Source organism: Quercus lobata, chromosome 12 (genome assembly GCF_001633185.2).
Source record: "Quercus lobata isolate SW786 chromosome 12, ValleyOak3.0 Primary Assembly, whole genome shotgun sequence".
NCBI lineage: Eukaryota > Viridiplantae > Streptophyta > Magnoliopsida > Fagales > Fagaceae > Quercus > Quercus lobata.
In genome coordinates this window covers 38,158,495-38,178,696 of record NC_044915.1, presented here as the reverse complement: position 1 = coordinate 38,178,696, position 20,202 = coordinate 38,158,495, and the positions used below count along the sequence as shown (strand labels likewise).

The 20,202-nt window shown below is 33.8% G+C and overlaps 3 protein-coding genes and 1 non-coding gene across 4 annotated transcripts; 3 read left to right on the top strand and 1 right to left on the bottom strand.

The window, feature by feature from the left end:
- Positions 1–347: 347 nt before the first annotated feature.
- LOC115971248 (F-box protein At3g12350-like) lies at positions 348–3,693 on the top strand. Its single transcript, XM_031091036.1, has 2 exons — positions 348–1,476; positions 3,068–3,693. Exons 1-2 carry the CDS (start codon positions 559–561, stop codon positions 3,539–3,541), a joined length of 1,392 nt encoding a protein of 463 aa, XP_030946896.1. The 5' UTR covers positions 348–558; the 3' UTR covers positions 3,542–3,693.
- Positions 3,694–5,145: 1,452 nt separating this feature from the next.
- On the bottom strand, positions 5,146–7,208 carry LOC115971249 (LIM domain-containing protein WLIM1). Its single transcript, XM_031091038.1, has 5 exons — positions 6,870–7,208; positions 6,111–6,207; positions 5,969–6,012; positions 5,790–5,879; positions 5,146–5,700 (listed from the first exon to the last, which is right to left on the bottom strand). The coding sequence occupies exons 1-5, from the start codon at positions 7,005–7,007 to the stop codon at positions 5,473–5,475; spliced, it is 597 nt and encodes a 198-aa protein (XP_030946898.1). The 5' UTR covers positions 7,008–7,208; the 3' UTR covers positions 5,146–5,472.
- Positions 7,209–12,393: 5,185 nt separating this feature from the next.
- Positions 12,394–12,465, top strand: TRNAP-UGG. The gene has a single exon. It is a non-coding gene; the product is annotated as a tRNA-Pro (tRNA).
- A 555-nt stretch (positions 12,466–13,020) lies between these two features.
- Positions 13,021–19,017, top strand: LOC115972053 (GPN-loop GTPase QQT1). Its single transcript, XM_031092203.1, has 11 exons — positions 13,021–13,298; positions 13,470–13,514; positions 13,638–13,717; positions 14,248–14,322; positions 14,571–14,674; positions 14,806–14,962; positions 15,069–15,156; positions 16,907–16,979; positions 17,063–17,193; positions 18,522–18,601; positions 18,711–19,017. The coding sequence occupies exons 1-10, from the start codon at positions 13,207–13,209 to the stop codon at positions 18,571–18,573; spliced, it is 897 nt and encodes a 298-aa protein (XP_030948063.1). The 5' UTR covers positions 13,021–13,206; the 3' UTR covers positions 18,574–18,601; positions 18,711–19,017.
- Positions 19,018–20,202: the final 1,185 nt, after the last annotated feature.

Sequence of the window (20,202 nt, the reverse complement as noted above, 5' to 3'; positions counted from 1 at the left end):
ATCAAAAACTTATTGATATTTTAATTTGATGATAAAAACTATTTCAAAAACACCTGTCAAAGGCAAAAAATAAAATTACAAAAATAGTAATCTCCACCTTCATTATAAACTGATTAATGTCTTAATTTGATAATAAAGAGTTATCACCACGTGCAAATAACATAAGTTAAAACTATTTCAAAAACACCTGTCAAAGGCACCAAAAAAAAAAAAAAAAAAAAAAAAAAAAAAACAGAAATAGTAATAGCCGTAATATAATATACGAATACGAAAACTTTATACACACTCCATGGCACTCAAAATGACAAAACTATCCCCCACACACTACCCTGCACGTTTGTTACACTACAGTTTCCACGACTCCGAATTCCCCCACTCTACTTCCTACGGTTGTAAAAGAAAGATTCAACGAATAATTCCCCCCCGCCCAGAATTATACCAAAATCCTTATAAACTGCCTTCTTTATTTTACACCCGAGAAAATCAATTCCCATCTCTATATTCTCTACTAAAGTCTTAAACTTTCCTGAGAAAACATTTTCCGAGTCCCAAGCAAAAATGGCGAATCCCAAATCCGACGAAATGGGCGGTTCCATTTCCTTCACCGATTTCCCAGAGGACGTTCAGCTCTGCATCCTGTCGTTCCTCTCGCCCTCCGAAGTCTCCACCTTCGCTTGCACATCGAAACGCTTCGTTTCGCTGTGCCGAAACGACGCCAAGCTTTGGTTCACCATGTGCCATAGAAGGTGGGGCTCCAAGACCCAGATTCGAAAATGGGGAAACGGCAAGATCGCCTTCAGGCTTCTCTACAAAACGCTTAACGAGTGGGAAAATCTCATCGGTTTTTGGCGCCGAAGCGGTCGTGGAAATATCGGAATCTCATCGCCGCCGTTGGTTTTCTTCGAGTGGGGCCCATCGTTTCTAACCGGTTCGAGAATTTCCCCTTCGAAAAACGGTACCTACAGTGTTTTGAAGTCACCGTTTTTGTGGATGACACTGTCGCAGGAGGGTCAGACCGTGAATTTCCTCGACCCGGACGGTCGGGCCGAGGTGTTGGATTGTGTCGGGGAATTGGATTTCTCGGATAACGATTTGGTTCCGGTGAATTTGAGCTTTATGGGGAAGACCCATTTCGTTGTCGAAGAAAACATGAACTTTTTCGCGTTTTCGAGTTCGAACTTTCGGAGGAGTTCGAGCTCTTCGAATATGAGATGTGACGATGAAACAGAGGATTCGATTGGAGGAGATAGTGGGTCCTTCTCGCCGAGTCACTCACCTGGGAGCTTACCGGACCGGTTAATGTCGGAGATGTATCAGCATTTTGCGAACCGGACGAGTCCAGGTAGTGGGGATAAGAGGAGGCAGAGGAGGAAAGAGAAGGAGAGACAAGGGAAGAGGAAATGGGAGGCTGAGCATTTCGTCAAGATCGTTAATTGCTCGCCCACGCTGACTCGCCCTTTGCAGGGCCTCTGGAAGGTATTCTTTAGCTCATTTGTATCAAATAATAATTCAATTTCTTTGTTTCAATTGGATTCAATTTTGTTCATGATTGCTAAGTTAAGTTTGCTAGCTATAAATAATATCTCATGATCAAGACAATTGGCTGAATCGCGCAAAACAATTTCGTAGAAGTTCATTGATAACTAAAAGGATGATATTTTGTAATTAGTACACACATCTTAAACTATGAGCTCCCCCTGCTCTTACAAGAGGAGGTACATTTGAGCTAGAGCTCATCATTAGTTCATAGAATGCAGCCCCAACCAAAGAAAATATATATATATATATATATATATAATTCCGTTGAATTTGAAATCTGGAAGTTGAAAATGTTGCAATTCCTTTTGTGTGTTCCCTGAAGTTTCTTGCCTTCAGTTGAGCATGTGCAATGTTGTCTATTAGTGAATTTTGAACTATAGTGCAGAGTGAGTGTTGGAGAGATGTTCTTAAAATATCTTGGGGTATACAGGTAGGTATGTTATGGTCTAGTACCTACCTGTACGTGTGTCTATGTTCCTATGTGCACATGGAGAGATGTTTTTACTATTTACCTTATTTTTGCTACTATTCATGGGTCTCATTTCACTTTTTGGTATTATTCATGAGACTCACTGTACCATTTCAACTACCTTTTAGCTTTATCTACAGTACTTTCAGTAAAAAGTTTCCAACTTCCGCTGTTCCCAAACGGACTCTTAATTGATAGAACTACTAGAAATATAAAATTCTGATGCTAATGACTCAAAGGTTTGTCTTAGTTTTGTATTACTGAATATTTGAATATGAAGGAATATTAGAGGGTGCTTGGAAACCACACTTCAAACCTTATATGATCAAGGATCAAATAAAATTGAGCTCTAGCTACTGATATGAAACATGAAAGCAGTAGGGAATGTATATGGGATCCAGTCACCAAGGTTTTTCTTTGGATGAAGAAACAGTGCACCTTTATTTTTTGAAGCCCTTATTCATCGTTGACTAATCAAACACTTCGTCATTGCCAATAGACTCTTGGTCTGAGTTCTACATTTGGCTTATGATAAAAAAACAGCCATTGTGAATTGGTTTATATGTTTATTTTGCATGCCACGTACAAAAGTTATGCACCCAAAAAGTACAAATGTCTGACGCTTCTTTTGAAAATGAGTGGACTATGAAACTTGGTCCTATCAGTCTAAGAACAATAAGTCCATAGAAGTTTTCACAGCTTTTTTTTTTTTTTTCAAAAATTGTTAACATGGTATGCTATGATTGGTGTATATTAAAAGTGATGTTAGGCCCATTTAAAACTGATGTTGCTCTAATCACAACTTGCTACTATAACAAGTTGTGATAAAGGCTAATAAAAAATTGTGTCCTTAGTATTGCAAGTCTAAGAAACATGGTAAGTTGAAGCTATCATGTGCATGAACAGCTGTGATGTCAGCAAACTTATTTTCTTTTCCCGATTTTGCTATTTTCATTCTTGCTCGGTATATTTATGTAGTATCATGGTTGGAAGACGTTAATGCATGTAAGATCTTCATTATGGCTCATCTAGCCCCTCCCTGCTGCATCTCTGTTGCAGGGAATTTATGATGACATGAGCTTGAATTTCTATCTTGTGGTATATGAAGACAATGGGGGCATCATATGCCGGAGGGTTGGAGACTCTTCTGAACGTCTCTCTAGTTATGGTCTAGTATTTTGGACATCAAATGCTAAATTCATAGAGTCTCCACTTTCCCCGGAGGAAAAATATTTGTATGATTCTCGCATGCATGTTCGACCACTTGCAGCAGAAAATTACATTCATGAGGAACTCCTTTCAGAAGAAACTGAGATGGTCTCTCGCATTCTTAACATAAACTCAAGTTATGATTTAGTTATTCCAGACTTGGCTGGAAGTACTACGAATCCCCGGAACGTGGAGGGAAGGATTTGGCAGTACATTAGTGGTACCTTTGGGTTTGGGTTTCTTCGGGACAATTTTATCATAGACCTGAAGCATGTTTCCCAGAATGGTTGTGTTCTTGATACAAAGGAGCTCTGTAGTGATTAATTTCCTGTTTGGAATCATTCTTGTACATAAGTTGCGTAGCTTATGCACTTTGTGCTCTTTGTATCATGTCCTGTTCTGATTTTATTGGATGTCCCTGAAGGGACAGTGTACTATATCTGTTTGTAAAATTAAATTAAATAATAATATCAATTCTCTTGGAAAATAACTTTCTTTGATTTTTCCGAATGCCACTTTTCTAGTTTTTTTTCAGTGGTGTTTACGCTATTTTAATAACCACGTTTGGCGTAGATGGTAATTGGTAGGTGATGAGTTTTAACTTGTAAGGTCTACATTCAATTTAATGGTATAATTATTTTCCTTTTACCTTTGTTTTTTTTTTCTTCTCTTTCTATAAAAAAGTTAATCATATTAATGAAATGATTAGAACTGAATATGGCTATATACGTACGATGTGGTGTTATTCCTAGCTAATTTCTATACCAGCTATCAAGGTTACTTCCTAATTTTATACATTGTCAGCCTATGTCTTAATTTAGATCTAGAATTTCACTTGTAGGCATACTTTTCTGTACATTACATTGATTAATTGTACCGTTTTTGGCTCTCAAGGTTCTAATTTTCTGGACAGAGGTTCCCAAAAGTGCTTCTTCTTTTTTTTGGGTTTGTTTTTAATGATTAAGTATATAATTCAATCAAGACACAGATACAATAGTATCAGTTACCTCAGATCACCAAGCAGCATTTGAGCTGCAACCAATAACAAAATTAACTACACAAAAGCTACAAGCAGCAATTATACCGTAAACAACTATGCCAACCGACTTTCAAAAACTGAACATGGAATTCTCCAAAAGCTACATAAATTCCTATTTTCGATTGTATTCTTAATCCTTCATTTGGTAGCCAATCAGCATCTCACATCATTTTCCACAGTCTTCAGCAGCTCCTATTTCATTTCTCACACTACAATGGTGACCTCTTGCATTTCCATCCATCCTTGTGTGGTACTAAGTCAATTTTCTCACATTAGAGGTTCACAGGTCAGTTACTCCTGCTCTCTCAATTCATTTCACCTGGTTAACTCTAAAATCCTTTTTTCATTCCATCTTTTTTTTTTTTTTTTTACCATTATATTAACTATTTAATTTCCATTTTCCATTAAAGTGTCATGGGATGCTTTTTGCTTTTTTTTTTTTACCTCTCCTGTTTAAGTAAAACTATTCCATCCCTCACAAGAAGAGGAGATGCCATTGACATTATGGGATGCTTTTTGTTTCAATCAGTCTAGAGTCCCATTTCACCAAAAAATTCATACCCCCTTACTTTTTTTGTGTTGTGATCATGTGAGTAAATCTGTGAATTTTTAGGTGAAAGTTCAGTGTTGTAGCAGAACTGTTTTTGTTTTGCTATGGTAAATGTCACCTCAGAAAAGAAAGTGTGTTGGATGGTGGAATCAAATTAATGTGTCCTTGCGAATTGCAATATTGATTTTCACATTTGCAAACAGCTGGATTGTGCCCCACCATTTGAAATTGAAGGTAGTTGAGACTTGAGACTTGCAGATGTTCAATCAAGCCTGGGGACAGTATGGCGTCACATTCTTCATATAGACTGAAATCAAATAATAGCACAAGAAGGAAAAATAGGAAAAAAGTGGGGATCGTCAAGATTTATTGAAAATCAAAGGAACACAACAAAAAATCACAAACAGAACACTAATACTTGTTACTGCATCACATACTGAGAATCAAATAGGTCTTGGCATCCATTTGAACATCCACAATCTCGCAACAAACCCCAAAAAACAGCAAAAATGAAGGCGCACACACCTCAACAGGAAATACTAAGAATTCCATCAGCACTTTAATCATAAGGCCTAAAATTGTTACACCAATAGGGATAGTGAGAGCAGAGAGGGTAGGGAGAAACCATGATGGGAAGGGAAAAAACAGAACAATTTATTAAGCAGTTTATGTCTCGGCAGCAACTTCTCTGCCATTGACATTCTCATCCATTGCATCCTTCTCTTGTTCACCCTCAAGCTGGCTTAAGTTGCCTTTCTCCTTGATGAGTTGGATGTGGTGATGTTTGCAGTAGAGTCGGCCCTCGTGTGCAATGTAGTTGGATGGGCTGATCACACATCCTCCATGAGTGCATTTGAAACAGCTCTTGTGATAAGGAGTTCCATTTACCGTTACCTTAAACATAGAGGATATTATTACTATTAGTGACATTTTCCAATATTATGTGTAATGTTCATGAATAATGAATTGTGTGTAACGTTTACCTTCTCAGTTGGATAGACAGTTTTTTTACAGCCAAAGCATTTGTCTCTGGTTCCACCAAACATACTTGAAACTTTATTTGCGGAAGGTTTCTGTCAAGGCAGCTCATAATCAATGTTAGCAGTAGGTACAATGAGCTCTTAATGAAGCATAAATGAGAACCTAGATTTGGAGACATTACCTCACTATCAATAGGTTTCTCAGGTTTTACAATTTTTGGGGTCCCTGAAATCATCAATTTAGATGGAAAGAAGTCAGCTTGAGCAACTGAAAAATGTTTGACATACTGGAAATAAGACTCTAGCTGAACTTATATTTGTTACCTTCAAAGCTTTTGTCAAGACTGCCAGTTCTTTTGAAGAGCTGATCAAAGTGTGGCCTGCAATATAGTACTCCCTCAAAGGAATTGTAATTACCAAGCTGCAAATGGTTCTATATGTCAATAGCTTGTATATCAAAGCTCTAATCAAGTAAGTGGGCAATAATATATCTTTTTATATGAATTGGGCATTCTGTCTAATTTAGAGTTCCAGAAAGATCAAGTCCATTATATGAGCCACAAATAAATCTAATCTAGTCAGTACGAGCCATAGAATGTTGAACAACTGGAATTAAAGATTAATTAGTTCTCATCACAGATCTTGGACCCTTAAATGAGGCAAATCAGATGAAGAACAGCTGGAAGGCCTCCTTTTGTCTTAAAAAAGTGAAATTGAGCAAGCATTAGTAATTGGGTTACTAAATCCCTCACAAGTAAGAACTTGTTGCTGATCTAAAATGAAAGACTTTCACTTATAGCATCTGAATGACTTTCTTGCAAGCTGAAACAGCTACCAAATTGTTGTTGTCAAACAAAGGCCTTATTGTACCAAAGATCAGAACATGTATGAATCTAATATAAAAACCATCTAACAAGACAAACCTTGAGACAAGAACCTCATTTAAACAGGTGAGAAACAATACTAAACTTATAAATGGTTTTCATGCTAGCATCCTATACAAGCTCTTGCCTTGTCAATAGATCAATGACATGGAAGTTGAAAGGAGCAATCTAGAATATAGAAACCATTTGTTTAGTTTACCTTGAGAGTTCCTTTGCAGTGATGGCATCGAAAACAGGCTTTGTGGTAGATACGATTATCAGCTGTTAACTTATCAACAAGATAAACAGTCTTGTCACAAGCCATGCACTTCTGGGTTGTTCCTGCAAATGACGCCATGTTTCTCAACAATTCACTGTCCTGACCAAGTGAGGTAGAATTTCACTCTTTTTTCTTTGCTCTCTTTTAGAGTTAGAGAGAGTTTTGGATTTGGAGTTGGGAGAAAACAAGCGGTGAGGTTGGGATAAGGGGGTGCAGGTTCTTGAGGACAACAAAAGCAGACTCTTAGATGATTGAAGTTAGTGGCATTTGGCAATGATTTTGTCCAAATTTGAAGCACCTAACCACCATTTTCTCTCACTTATTGTTTTTACTATCCTGTCCTCTTAACGTTGCAATTCAATTAATATAAGATATCAACATATTAAGTTTTTAGTTGTATAATCTGGTTGGATTTGTTGACTATTCTTAAATCCTGTTGCGTGGTGTTTTATTTTTTAATAAATACGTCTACATTTAAACTTGTAACTGTAACAGCCATTTTATGATAATTACTCTTTATGATTAGATCAAAATAGTTTTTGTCTTTTTTTTTTAGTTGCCTGCGAATTGATCTGACATAAAATTTTTTTACTAATTGAACCAATTGGAACCTAACCTATTGTTACGTAGATTTAAAAGCTACAAATGATTTATTTGAAAGACCGATAAATACAAAATTCACATGACAAATTGGAAATATGAAACATTTTGTATCTATCTTTTTTTTGCTAAACACCCATTTTGTATCTATCTTCCTCACATGTACACAGTATTATTTCATTATATTTATGGCGTTCAAATTATACATTTGGAGTTATTGGCCATGGAGTTAGTTCTGTAGTTAAATGTTTTTTTGAAAACAATACATTAATGCGTTCTTTGAATACCAAGAGTACCATTACGAGGTTCATTGCAATAATTTGGGTTTTTTTTTTTTTTTTTTTTTTCCTTTTCTGTTTTTCTTTAAAACCAAGAGAGTAGTTGGTGTCATAAGGGGAGTATGATCTAGTGGTGGTCATAACAAGGAAAACTATTTAATAGTTTGGATCAATATTCTCAGCTTTTCATATAGGTTCTAAAAAAAAAAAACAAAAAACTTTCATATAAATAGATCTTACCATGAATTTAAATAGCAAGATTCGTTATTATATTTGAGGAAAAAACATTACCAAATAATTACTCCTCATGACAGCATAAATCTAATGTGGAACTCCCACACAAAATCGTATGAGTTATTTCATATTAATCCAGATAATAGTACTACTATATAAGAAAAAATCATGTCCAATGGAAAATCAAAATGATAGAGAAATTTTCTCAACAAAAAAAAAAAAAATTGATAGAGAAATAATGAGTAACACACTAACACGTTCTCTAAAATATCATTAAAAAAAATGGACTTCAAAGATTCTTCTTCTCATTAACTAAAGCTTTTTTTTTTTTTTTTGGAGGCTCCATGGGCTTTCTCAACTGCCAGCATTTCATCACTCAACTCCTAGCTGGCCTACTTTCTTTCTAAAACAATTTCTTTCTCATTTTCTCTTCATTCATAAGCAAGAAGAGTCTAAAGCATGCCTATTGCCCACCTTCAAAAAAAGGTCTTTTAAAGTCATATAATGGTGAGCAATAATTGGACAAAAATAAGTCTCAACATCAAATAACACATATTGATCAAATGCATGGTTACAATCACTTTTCCACTCAATCCTTAATTTGATTTGTGATTATATGTTATGGGTTGTAATTAGCTCAACCAATAAAAAAATTTGCTTATAAGAGACCCAAGTTTAAATTCCTGTTTACACAAAAAAATTAATTAATGTTTTCACATTTTTGTTTTTTGAGAGAGTTAATATTAGACCAAGACACCAATTGGTTTTTGGTGTAAGCGATAATTGAATCCCAGATCTTTTATTCAACCATCAGAGACTTTACCAGTTGAATTAATTGGAACCCACTTATTAATGTTGTGCCATAATGATAAAAAATAATCATAAAGAACGGAATTCACATCATAGTTATAAATCTATTGTTGTTTCTATTAAAAAAAAAAGACATTATAAGTTACATAATAATATGTTAAGGCAAAGCACCATTCATCACATCATAACAGGAATGACACGAGTTTGAAATGATGGAGGTAGTCTATTTTTATCTTCCTCCACGCTTAATAATGATGGAGACAAATGAATAGCTGACAACTTTTTTTTTTCTTGTGGATGGGAATTCAATCTTGCTTGATGAATTGGGTCGCAACCAGCAGCGATGTGGGTGTGCACAAGTCTAAAAATTATCATTGATTGGACCGAGAATACTGGAAAATGTCGTGGTACAATCTCACATTGTCTACATGCAAAATCTCTTATTAATTTCATATTTGAGGTTTAAGATTTAAAATATTTGGACAATTACTATAATTTTTAATATAAAATAAAAATAAATGCAAAATGACTTCTACCACAAGATATTCAAGCATAATGAATGTGTTGGTCATTTATAACGATGTGCAGTATGTTGTCAATGTATGATCAAGTTGTTGGAGAGGAACCAAAGGAAAATGGGGGTCATCAAAGAAGTATATTTCTAATAAAATAATAGAAGAACTCTTATAAAGAAATCAAATTATATTATTTGGATTTAAAAAATAGAATTCATGAATTATAAATGAAAAAATATTCAATAATTCACGATCAAATTATTCAAGAATTGTCCATCCAAATTAGATGAATGAATAATTACTGTCGATACCTCCCCAAATTTGTCGGACGATGATGAGTACAGCTTCAACTACCTAAATGGCGATGCACTTACGTACGGAAACAAAAATGACACTACACTGCTAGTACTATGTGTGTCCATAAAATGTGCACAGTGGGTGAGGATTATAAAAGTGATCAATTTTGATCATGGTTCAAGAGTCGCCACTAATCATTGAGTTTTTTCAGGTGTGATTGATCACTTATATTTAATTTTATTTTATTACCAAAATTGGGCTAGGAAAAATTCTTTTTTCCTAATCTATAAGGAATGATAATAAAAAATAAAAAATAAAAAAAAATCTTGATTCATGAATTCAGAAGTTTGGTTATGCATGGAGATGGCGTTAGAAACCCTACACGGTGCCTATTGTAGAAAGAATTCTTTGGAATGTTGCCAGGATTTGGACAAATGGCATCCATATGATGCTACTGCATGGTAATGTATTTCCAGCCCTTTTTATTAATTTAAATTCATTCTTTTTAATTGGCAAGTAACAATGTGACATTTACCCAAGAATCAGTGGACCTTAAATTAAAATTGGACACACTCAATAAAAATGTTAGGATTATTAGATGGATTTTCAAGAGATAAATATCATGGACTAGTTAAGAACTTAAGATAGATGGGGAACTCTCTGGCCCAATTAAATATAACGACAAGCATTTTTTTTTTTAAATCCAACTAATTTCCTAAATGAAACTATGATTCAGAGAATGTTCCAAAGTTAATTTTTATCCCAATTTAGGCTCATCAGAGTAAAAGGGAGATTATAGTAACACATTAGAAAATATCTGTAACGTACTCTAAGAGCATCCACATCCGGATCTTAAATCCCATCTTATTTTACCATCCCAAAAACCTATTTTATCAATTATACAATACCATTTTACAATACACCCAACATCCCAACTTTTATTTTCCTATTCTACTCATTAAAACAATATTTTTACACAATAAAATAATATAAATTCTACAATAAAATAATATTTAAATTTTATCTATCACTCCTCTCTCTGAGTATTTGTCCCTCTCTCAACAACCAAACAACCCAATTTTCACGGCAAGTTTCAATTTGGGCAATTTTCATATTTTCACAATAATTCAGTCAATTCAAATCTTATTTTTGTCCTTAAATAAACAATCTGAATGGAATTGCACAATTCTTAATACAAGGCTAAAATAAATCCAATGAATCCATAAATTTAAAACTGGAATTCCCAAAAAATTTCAGGGCAGGACAAAATACAACAAATATTAAATTTCTATTTTTTTATTTTTTATTATTTTCTTGATATAAGATAAAAATTCTACTATAGTCTAATTTAAGTATATATGCATGTGAAACTTCCCACTAGAAACTTGAACTCCGACTCTTACCTTCCACATTCACAAACATTTATACTTGTGGAGGGATCATCGTACAAAAAATGTGCGATTGTTTTTTATTTACTAATTTCATTGAAAACTGTTATTAAAATGAATAATGAAAAGTTGTCTCTTGAATTTTTAATCGGTCCTTTTCCTTATTCTAATCAAAACCTTTATAAAGATTAGAAAATGGAAAAGCAAAAAGTGGACTTTACCCGTTGAATTATGACTAAATCTATTATTCAAATATTAAATATTGAAAAAGATGAATCATTGTTTTTTTTTTTTTTTTTCAAGGTCCTACATAACTCCAAGTAAAAATGAAAGAGAGTATCAGTTCCATTAGTTCATTTCCACCTACATCAAAAGAAATTCTATTGATGTCTTTTGTAGATTGGACACAATAAAATTCATATTTCTTTTGAGAATCAGATTCAATAAAATTCAATTATGCAGTTAGTAAGGTTCTTCAAACCCGTTTGTTGCAAGAGGAATGACTCATAGTAGATTCATAATATTTTAACAGAGAACCCCCAAAACCAAAATGATGAGCTCAACTACCAGGTGGATCACCACATTTGAAAAATGGAGCTGGCTGGCAGGGTGGTCCATGGGCTTGTGATAATCTGGCACCACACGAACACGACCCCCCATAAGTATTTGAAAAGAAAAGGGGAGGGCTAGGTGTTTGTTGATCTGGCAACATTATACACCCCCACCACAAGGAATCTAGAGCCTATAAAAAGAAACAAAGAAAAACATTGCAGTAAATAAATTACACGACAGTGTTGCTGAACGAAACCAAGTTAAATAATGAACAGCTTCATTATTGTCAAGCTTATATATTTTAAAGTGCTCAGAAGCTTATATATTTTAAAAAGCTATTTTTTTTTTAACCTTATTATTGAGTTAGAGCATCTCCAATAACTTTTTTAAAGCCAATTTTGGAGAGAAAACACTCCCAAAACCCACTCCAACAGCTACTCCATTTCCATTTTTTAGATTAGAATTGCTACAATACTTTTCTACAAATAAAGAACACTGTAACTTTTACTGTTCACACTTCATATGTTTTTTTCTATTATAATAATCAGCTATTGAATAAAAAAATGTTGGAAGATGTATAATTGTTAAAAAAAGAATAAATAATGGAAGAAGAAATAATATTTAAATGAGATGGAGAAAATAATAGAGAATCTGTTGGAAAGTGTATTTGAAAAAGTAGGTAGGTAAAAAAAAACTAAATATCACTGTTCACCATCAAAACAGTATAAAAATTTAGATAATCTGCCAAAAATGTTGTTATATAAGTTTATTACATAACTTATAAACAAGTGGGCATTTGGTCTAGTGGTATGATTCTCGCTTTGGGTGCGAGAGGTCCCGAGTTCGATTCTCGGAATGCCCCAATTTTATATTTTTGTGACTTTTTTAGTGCCAACTATTAGAGCATTCACATTGGGTATTGTATATGCAGTATGTATGTTGATAATGTTTAGCACAAGTGCCTCAAAACCCTCCATTTTTTGCAATTGTACTACAATGCCATCCTATTTTTATGATGGCACCCCAATTTTTATTTATTTATATTTTAGTGACTTTTTAAACTTTTTTAATACCTAATCATTAGAGCATTCACATTGGGTATTGTATATGTCATATATTGGTAATATTTAGCATCAGTGCATCAAAACCCCCCATTACCTAGTCTTGCCATTTATAAAAATTTGCAATTGTGTTACAATTGCAAATTTTTATGTAGCAATTTATATACATTTTTATGTGTTCCTAAAAAAATATATATATATATATATATATACACTTTTTTTTTTTCTCTAGTAATGGTGGGTGGGCATTTTTAAGTATTTTTTTTAATGAAGAGGAAGAATGAGAAAGAGTTAGTGAAATTAATATTAAATTAATATTTTAATAAATAGATGTGATAAATAAGAAATGCGAATCCTCTTACGCATCAAAACACTAGAATGTTGTATTTGGTTTTGTAATTTTTGGCTTTTGACCCATTATCCTAAAAGGCTAAAACCCTGAATCCCTCTCATATGAACCCTAAAACCTAAATTTTGAACATTTTCTTTCATCGATTCGAATAATTTTCTTTTTATTTAAGAAAGAGAAAGAGAGAGTAGAGATGGTGTTTGGGCAGGTGGTGATTGGTCCACCAGGATCAGGGAAAACCACTTACTGCAACGGCATGTCTCAGTTTCTCAAACTTATCGGAAGGTCTCTTTTCTTTTTATTTCGTTGGACCCGAATTTGTAAACTTATTCTTAGTTAGCTGGAAAATTAAAAAAATTGTATACTTAAGGGCTTGAGTTTATATGTTTCTTCTTCTATGTGGAAATAGTAAGGTATGATATTAATGTGAATGTTCTTTGTTTTTGGTATGCACAGGAAGGTTGCTATTATCAATTTGGATCCTGCTAATGACTCTTTGCCGTATCCTTTTCCAATTATATATTTGGGTTTATAGGATTATCAAAAAAATATATGGGTTTATATTGTTTTTTTTATTTTGCTTGTAGTGTGTTGAGATAAAGTTTCCTTTACGAAATTATATAGGTACGAATGCGCTGTGAACATTGAGGATCTTATAAAACTAAGTGATGTAATGACAGAGCATTCTCTTGGTCCGAATGGAGGTGAGCGTGTGTGTGCGTCCTTGTTAATTTGCATCCGATGAGTGTTCTTTAATGTATTTATGTGTTAAGGTTGTGTAATGCTTATCAACTAGGTGGGTTCAAAATTTGCCGGGTTTTTGTGTGTGTAACTTATCATTCTATTAAAAGAAGAAGAAGAATAGTTAGCTACTGCATTTGGCTTTCGAAGCCACCTTTGAAAATGGAAATGTACATAATGTTTACCTTTCTTTTTTGATAAGTAATAAAACTTCATTAATACAAGGAACCAAAGCGCACAGGCAGTGTACTAAGGATCCAGCAAAATGTTTACCTTTCTCATGTCCACATCTTCTCCAACATTACCCACCAAAAGAAAATTTAAAAATTCATTTTTGAATATGTTATATGGTTTGTAGTCTCTTTAAGTGTTCTATGAGTTTTGACTAACCAAGTGGTGGGACTTAGGTGTGTGCTCTTGTTCAACATGCTTGTCACTTATCTGCTGTATTAGTCATGCAGTTCCTGAAGTTTATTTTGCTATGCTCAAACAGGCCTTGTGTACTGTATGGATTATCTGGAGAAAAATATTGATTGGCTGCAATCAAAATTGGAACCCCTTCTCAAAGGTTTGTATACTGTGGCTTTACTTCAAAATTTTTAATTTTATAGGCTCTATAAATGATAACTTTGTGCTTTCTTATATTTTTTTATATAATTTCAAGCTTTGTAGTCTCTAGAAATTGGAGTCTCTCTCTCCTTTTTTTTTTTTTTTTTGAACTTTCATTTACATGCTTTCAATTTTTTAAGTTGGTCTACTGAACTATAATAAAATGTTGGGATGCAATGTTGTTTAATGATGGTATTAACTTTGCAGATCACTATCTTCTCTTTGATTTTCCCGGCCAGGTTGAACTATTTTTTCTTCACTCCAATGCCAAGACAGTCATCATGAAACTCATAAAGAAATTGAATCTTAGGGTATGATTATGTCTCCTACGTTTATATGATATTTGGTATCTTTCAGGACCCTGAACAGCTGAATTGACCTCATCTTCTTGTGTGTCAATGTTCGATTATAAAAATCTTATTGGATTCTTCGTTTTATGCAGCTGACTGCAGTTCATTTAGTTGATGCCCATCTTTGCAGTGACCCTGGGAAGTATGTTAGCGCATTGCTTCTCACTTTGTCAACCATGCTACATCTAGAACTCCCACACATTAATGTCTTATCCAAGATTGATTTAATTGAGAACTATGGAAAGCTAGGTGTGGTTATAGCTTTTCTTATTTTGACATTAAGCATGAAATATATGCTATGATCATAAAAGTGTTGGTTGTGCTTTATTAATTGTTACTTTTTGGTGTGCTGCAGCTTTCAATCTTGATTTTTATACCGATGTGGAAGATTTATCTTATTTACAACACCATCTTGATCAGGATCCTCGCTCTGCCAAATACAGGTATGATTTAGGGTAGAATTCATTATGCAATTTGTATAAATTAGTCTTTGATTTTTAATCTATGCACACTATATTGAATCATACTTGGGTGTCATTGTTAAAAATTTTCTATTTGTTTTCTTCATTAGTATGTTGCAATTGTTCCAATTGTTTATTGCTTGTATTTCCTTTCCATTTAATGCCATACTGTAGTGAATATACCAGTTATTCCTGCTAACATATCTGGCATATTTATAGAATTATGACAGTGGCGCAAATACTAAAACTTCGGACTTAGAATGTATCAGTTAACATCTAGTATGTAAGGTTCCTCTAATATCAAATGATATAAAGCTACTGAGAAGGTGTTTCAATATTTTTTACGGGGCACCTAATATGTTTTCACATCTCTTGAATTAATGTAAGTGCTGCCTTCTCATGGCACTTTTGCTGTCACCTACCATCATTGCACTGCCTATTGGCTTTAGATGGGGTTTAACTTTAGGATTAGATTATTCCATTTTCTTTTGGGTTGCTTTGACCAGCAATTCAACCCTGTTACCAGTGGCATATCATAATGTAAAAACTTGTAACAAATATAAAATGGAAACCATGATGACCAGTCATCCTAAGGCAATTAGTTAGGGTTCAATGACTGGCTTGGGCTAGGGGTCAATCTGACTGGTCAGCATTTATTCTATTTGCGACGGCCAAGGTCCAGCTATGGTTTGAATTGTTGCATTCATCAATCCCTTTTGATAGTTAGAGTGAACTTTTGCAAATGTTGGTTACACTTGAAAAATTATGGAAATATTGCATTATTATTGAAGAAAGCCATTACATTAATATGAATTCTCTTCCAACAATTTTGGTATTAAGAGACCATTATTAAAAAATGATAATAAATAAATAAAAGAACAAAATGTATCAAAAGAATCATTTGGTACTGATAGGTGGATATTTTGGTTCTAGGTATGATAATGGCTCAAAATTTTCATTTTATTGTATTAGATTGCTATATTGATGGACAAGATATTGCATCCTAAAGAAGCTACATATCAAGGGAAATTCATCTGTTGAATACGTGTAATTTTTTTTTTAGGAGAGAATACCTTGGGGAAACTCCAATTGAGAGGTTAATATAACATATAGGGACACTGCTTAACCCAAAAGCTTAAGCCTATGAGTTTGGGCCCAGTTATGTGATATTAACTACTCAATCTTCTCATTAGTATCCAATGTTGGACTCACTACTTAATAAACCACACCACTCACTTGAATATCACAACATTTTCCACATTAACTTTTGGTGTCATTAAATTAATAAGTGGTTTAACTAGATGTCATGATAGAAATTTAAAATCTACTCTTTCTTGGACACAGTACAGTGCATCCTAAAGAAAACCAAATAAATGCTTTCATGTTGCCTAAATGCCTAGTTAGATTGAAATCAGCTTAAAGATATGGACCTTTGGTTTTGATTCTCTTGGTGGTGTCAAAGTTTTATAGTTTTTATTATACCTCTTATACAACTTGAGTCAATATTTAGTCATATAATGACAAAAGGTATTGTCAAGGTATTCAAGACACAATTGATTAATAATTTCTGACTTTTCTGGTGTTTCCATTGAGGTGCTAATAAGAAATGGAAAGATAATTAAGTAAAATCAGTATCTTGTCTATGCCCTTTTGAAAGCTGATATATTATTTCTGAATGTGTATTCAGAAATTAACATTTGTATAAGTAAGTTGTTTGTGAATCTTATTCCAGGAAACTCACTAAGGAGCTATGTGATGTGATAGAAGACTTCAGTCTTGTCAATTTTTCGACCTTAGATATTCAGGTCTGCCAGTCTCTCTGTTTTTCCTTCTTGAAATTGCTTTTTTTTTTTTTTTTTGGTGTTCTTAGTTAGATGTTGCTTTTCAGGATAAAGAGAGTGTAGGGAATCTTGTGAAGCTGATAGACAAGACCAATGGATACATTTTTTCTGGCATAGAAGCAAGTGCTGTTGAATTTAGCAAGATTGCAGTGGGTCCTCTTGATTGGGATTACTACAGATATCCTTGTCTTCTTTTGATTCTTAATATCATATTTGCTCAGTTTTAGCCAAAAAATAATAATATCATATTTGCTCTTAAAAATTGGTTTTTATACAAAATGTGACTGGCCAAAATCTCATAACTTGTGTTATGACATATTTGTAAAGTATCTTTCAGCTGCATTCTTTCAAACTGTGTTATTTAATTAGAAATCATTTTGCAGCTTGGTTGGCTTCAAGGTTTAACAGCTAAGGTGGTGGTAAGATGGTGGGTATCTTCAAGCTGTAGCAATACTATGAAAATAACTTTCACCCTTCTTTTGAGGAGTATTTTGAACTACATAACCAAAAAGAAGTGTGAGAGACTATTCATGCAATGTTTTCCAAGTAGGAGTTTGGTTGTCAAGTATTTGGTCTCAAATTGACTGATTATGAGTTAGAAATGACATATAGGAGAACATAGGTTTGTTCCTCCTTTTTTGTGATTAGAGCCATTAGGCATGCTATATTTAAACTGGCTGTATGGGATGTGAGACTTGCATCATATACATGTGAAATGTAATACCCTTGTGCAACACTGCAAATCAAATGTGCAAGTGTTGTGTCCCAAGGCAACATGGCAGATAAGGTTTCTGCTGCTGAGTAATTCCAGCAGCATGGCCTCATCAATTAGTTTAGCTGTTCAGATTTGAATATACGTTTGAATTGTTATCAATAAATCCTTCCTATTGTGTCGGAGAGATTAGGTGATTAGGTTAGTTGTCAGTAGGATATTGTTGTTATCATATTCAGCCAATTGTTACAACTGTTTGAATTATTTGAATTGGTTGTTATTGTTATCAGAAGAGTGTATTTAAATGCAGCAAGGAATGAATAAGAGGCAAGCAGACATTTCAATCAAATTATCTCTCTCTCTCTCACATTTTAGGAGATTAGTCATCTCAAATTCAAATATACAACCATTTAATATTTCAAGTCTTTCAGGATTACATTAGTTATAGGTGGATTAGAGATTGTGTACCTATTATTTTCTTTATGTCCACTAGTGTGCAGTACATAATAGTGAACTTTTCTGATCCGGTGATTATACTGCTTTGTCATTCTTTTCTTAGCCATTTTTTTTAATTAAAAAAAAAAAAATCCTTTTGAGCACAGTATTGAATACTTAGCATTTATATGAGATGGTTCCCTGTGCATGTTGATTTTTGGTAAACAGGACCCTGAAGGAATTTCTTCAATTTTGCAAGATATGTATGGGCTTATCAAATGTCTTTATTTCATGGGGTATCTTTGATCTTTAGTTACTTGAAATGAAATGCATGAGTTTTGCTTAACAAAGAAGTTTACAGTTGCTGCTGTGCAAGAAAAGTACATTAAAGACGATGAAAATTTTGACTAGAACAATTTCTGGAAAAGCTCTGTTTCTGGTGAGCAAGCGACTTTGACATGTTTGTGTTTTGTGAATGCATGTGACATGCCTGTGAATTTGTTACTGTTCTCTTCTTCAGAGAAGGTCTTGACTGTTTCTCACTGCAGGTGTTGCAAAGGTTCTTAGCAACTGCTATTTCAATGTTGGATAAGTGGAAGATCGAGAGAACACAAGTCAAAGTAGCAAAAGCCAGCTGCATCTTCCTCCCTCATCATGATCTTTCTTAGAAGTTAGCGAAAGTAGGGATCTGACCAACTCTCCTGTGGCTGTTTTTGTGTAAATATAATTTAAATTAAAGTCATACGCTCTGTTTGATGTGTGCAGAATTTGCAGATGTATGAATTTGGAAATGTTGAAGGAGATTGAATAGTGTTTGATATGGCTATAAAATCACTTTCTTCTTCTTTTATAGCATTTAGATTTAGTTTATATGCTATTACATATAATTATTTTTATTAAACAATTTAAATGTTAATTATTAAAAAAATATTTTTCAGTATTTTTGAATGTGTCAATGAACGGGTTTTGGTTAGTCTGCAGTGATCATTATTATGTAGAGAACTACAGAAGTTAACTTGGCCTGGTACTGGGCAAGTTAACTTCTGTAGTTCTCTACATAATAATGATCACTGCAGACTAACCAAAAACTTGCTCAGTACCAGGCCAAGTTAACTTCTGTAGTTCTCTACATAATAATGATCACTGCAGACTGTAGTTCTCTACATAATAATGATCACTGCAGACTAACCAAAAACTTGCCCAGTACCAGGCCAAGTTAACTTCTGTAGTTCTCTACATAATAATGATCACTGCACACTAACCAAAAACTTGGCCTGGTACTGGGCAAGTTTTCTTGAGTAATTATCTTGAGTAATTATCTTAAGTAATTATTAGATACTTAAGGAGTAAGGTGATGTGGGAGTCTATCATGAAAGTGAGAGAAGAGAGCACCATGTTACCGTACTTTGAGATAAAAATGTGTGCTACTTTTTTTTTTTTTTTTGGGTTGATCTGAGATAGAATTATACTCTATCATAATTTGGGTGTATGTATGTGTAAGATTTCTTCATAAAGACTTGAATCTCGGTCTTTATCTCGCACACCATACAAGTATTTATAATTGTAAAGTGATTATTATGCCACGAAGGTATACAGTGGTCTACTTGCTCTTATCATGTAGTAAAGGTTAACATGTTTCACAATCCTTTGGCCCACAGTTAGAAATTTGACAAAACATATATGCGGTATATAGTGGTCGACTTGCTCTTATCATGTAGTTAAAGTTAGTATGTTTCATAATTCTTTGGCCGACAGTTAGAAATCTGACAAAACATATATGTAGTGCCCAAGATTTTTTCATATGTAGTACTATTTCTGGTGGCACGTTTCGTGTTTCAAGACTGACTTTTGGTTATCAAATTTATTAGCAGAAGAAAACCACGCGGTTACGTAAGAGATTGAAAGCGTTGTTCACGTGTAGCATATGAAGTTATGAACAGCTTAGAACTTGTACGGTGGTACCTACTCTCTGCTCTTGAGGTTTCTCATTTCTGAGAGAGAGGATGCCTGAATGCCAAGTTCTGGGAACCACGGCTTTGC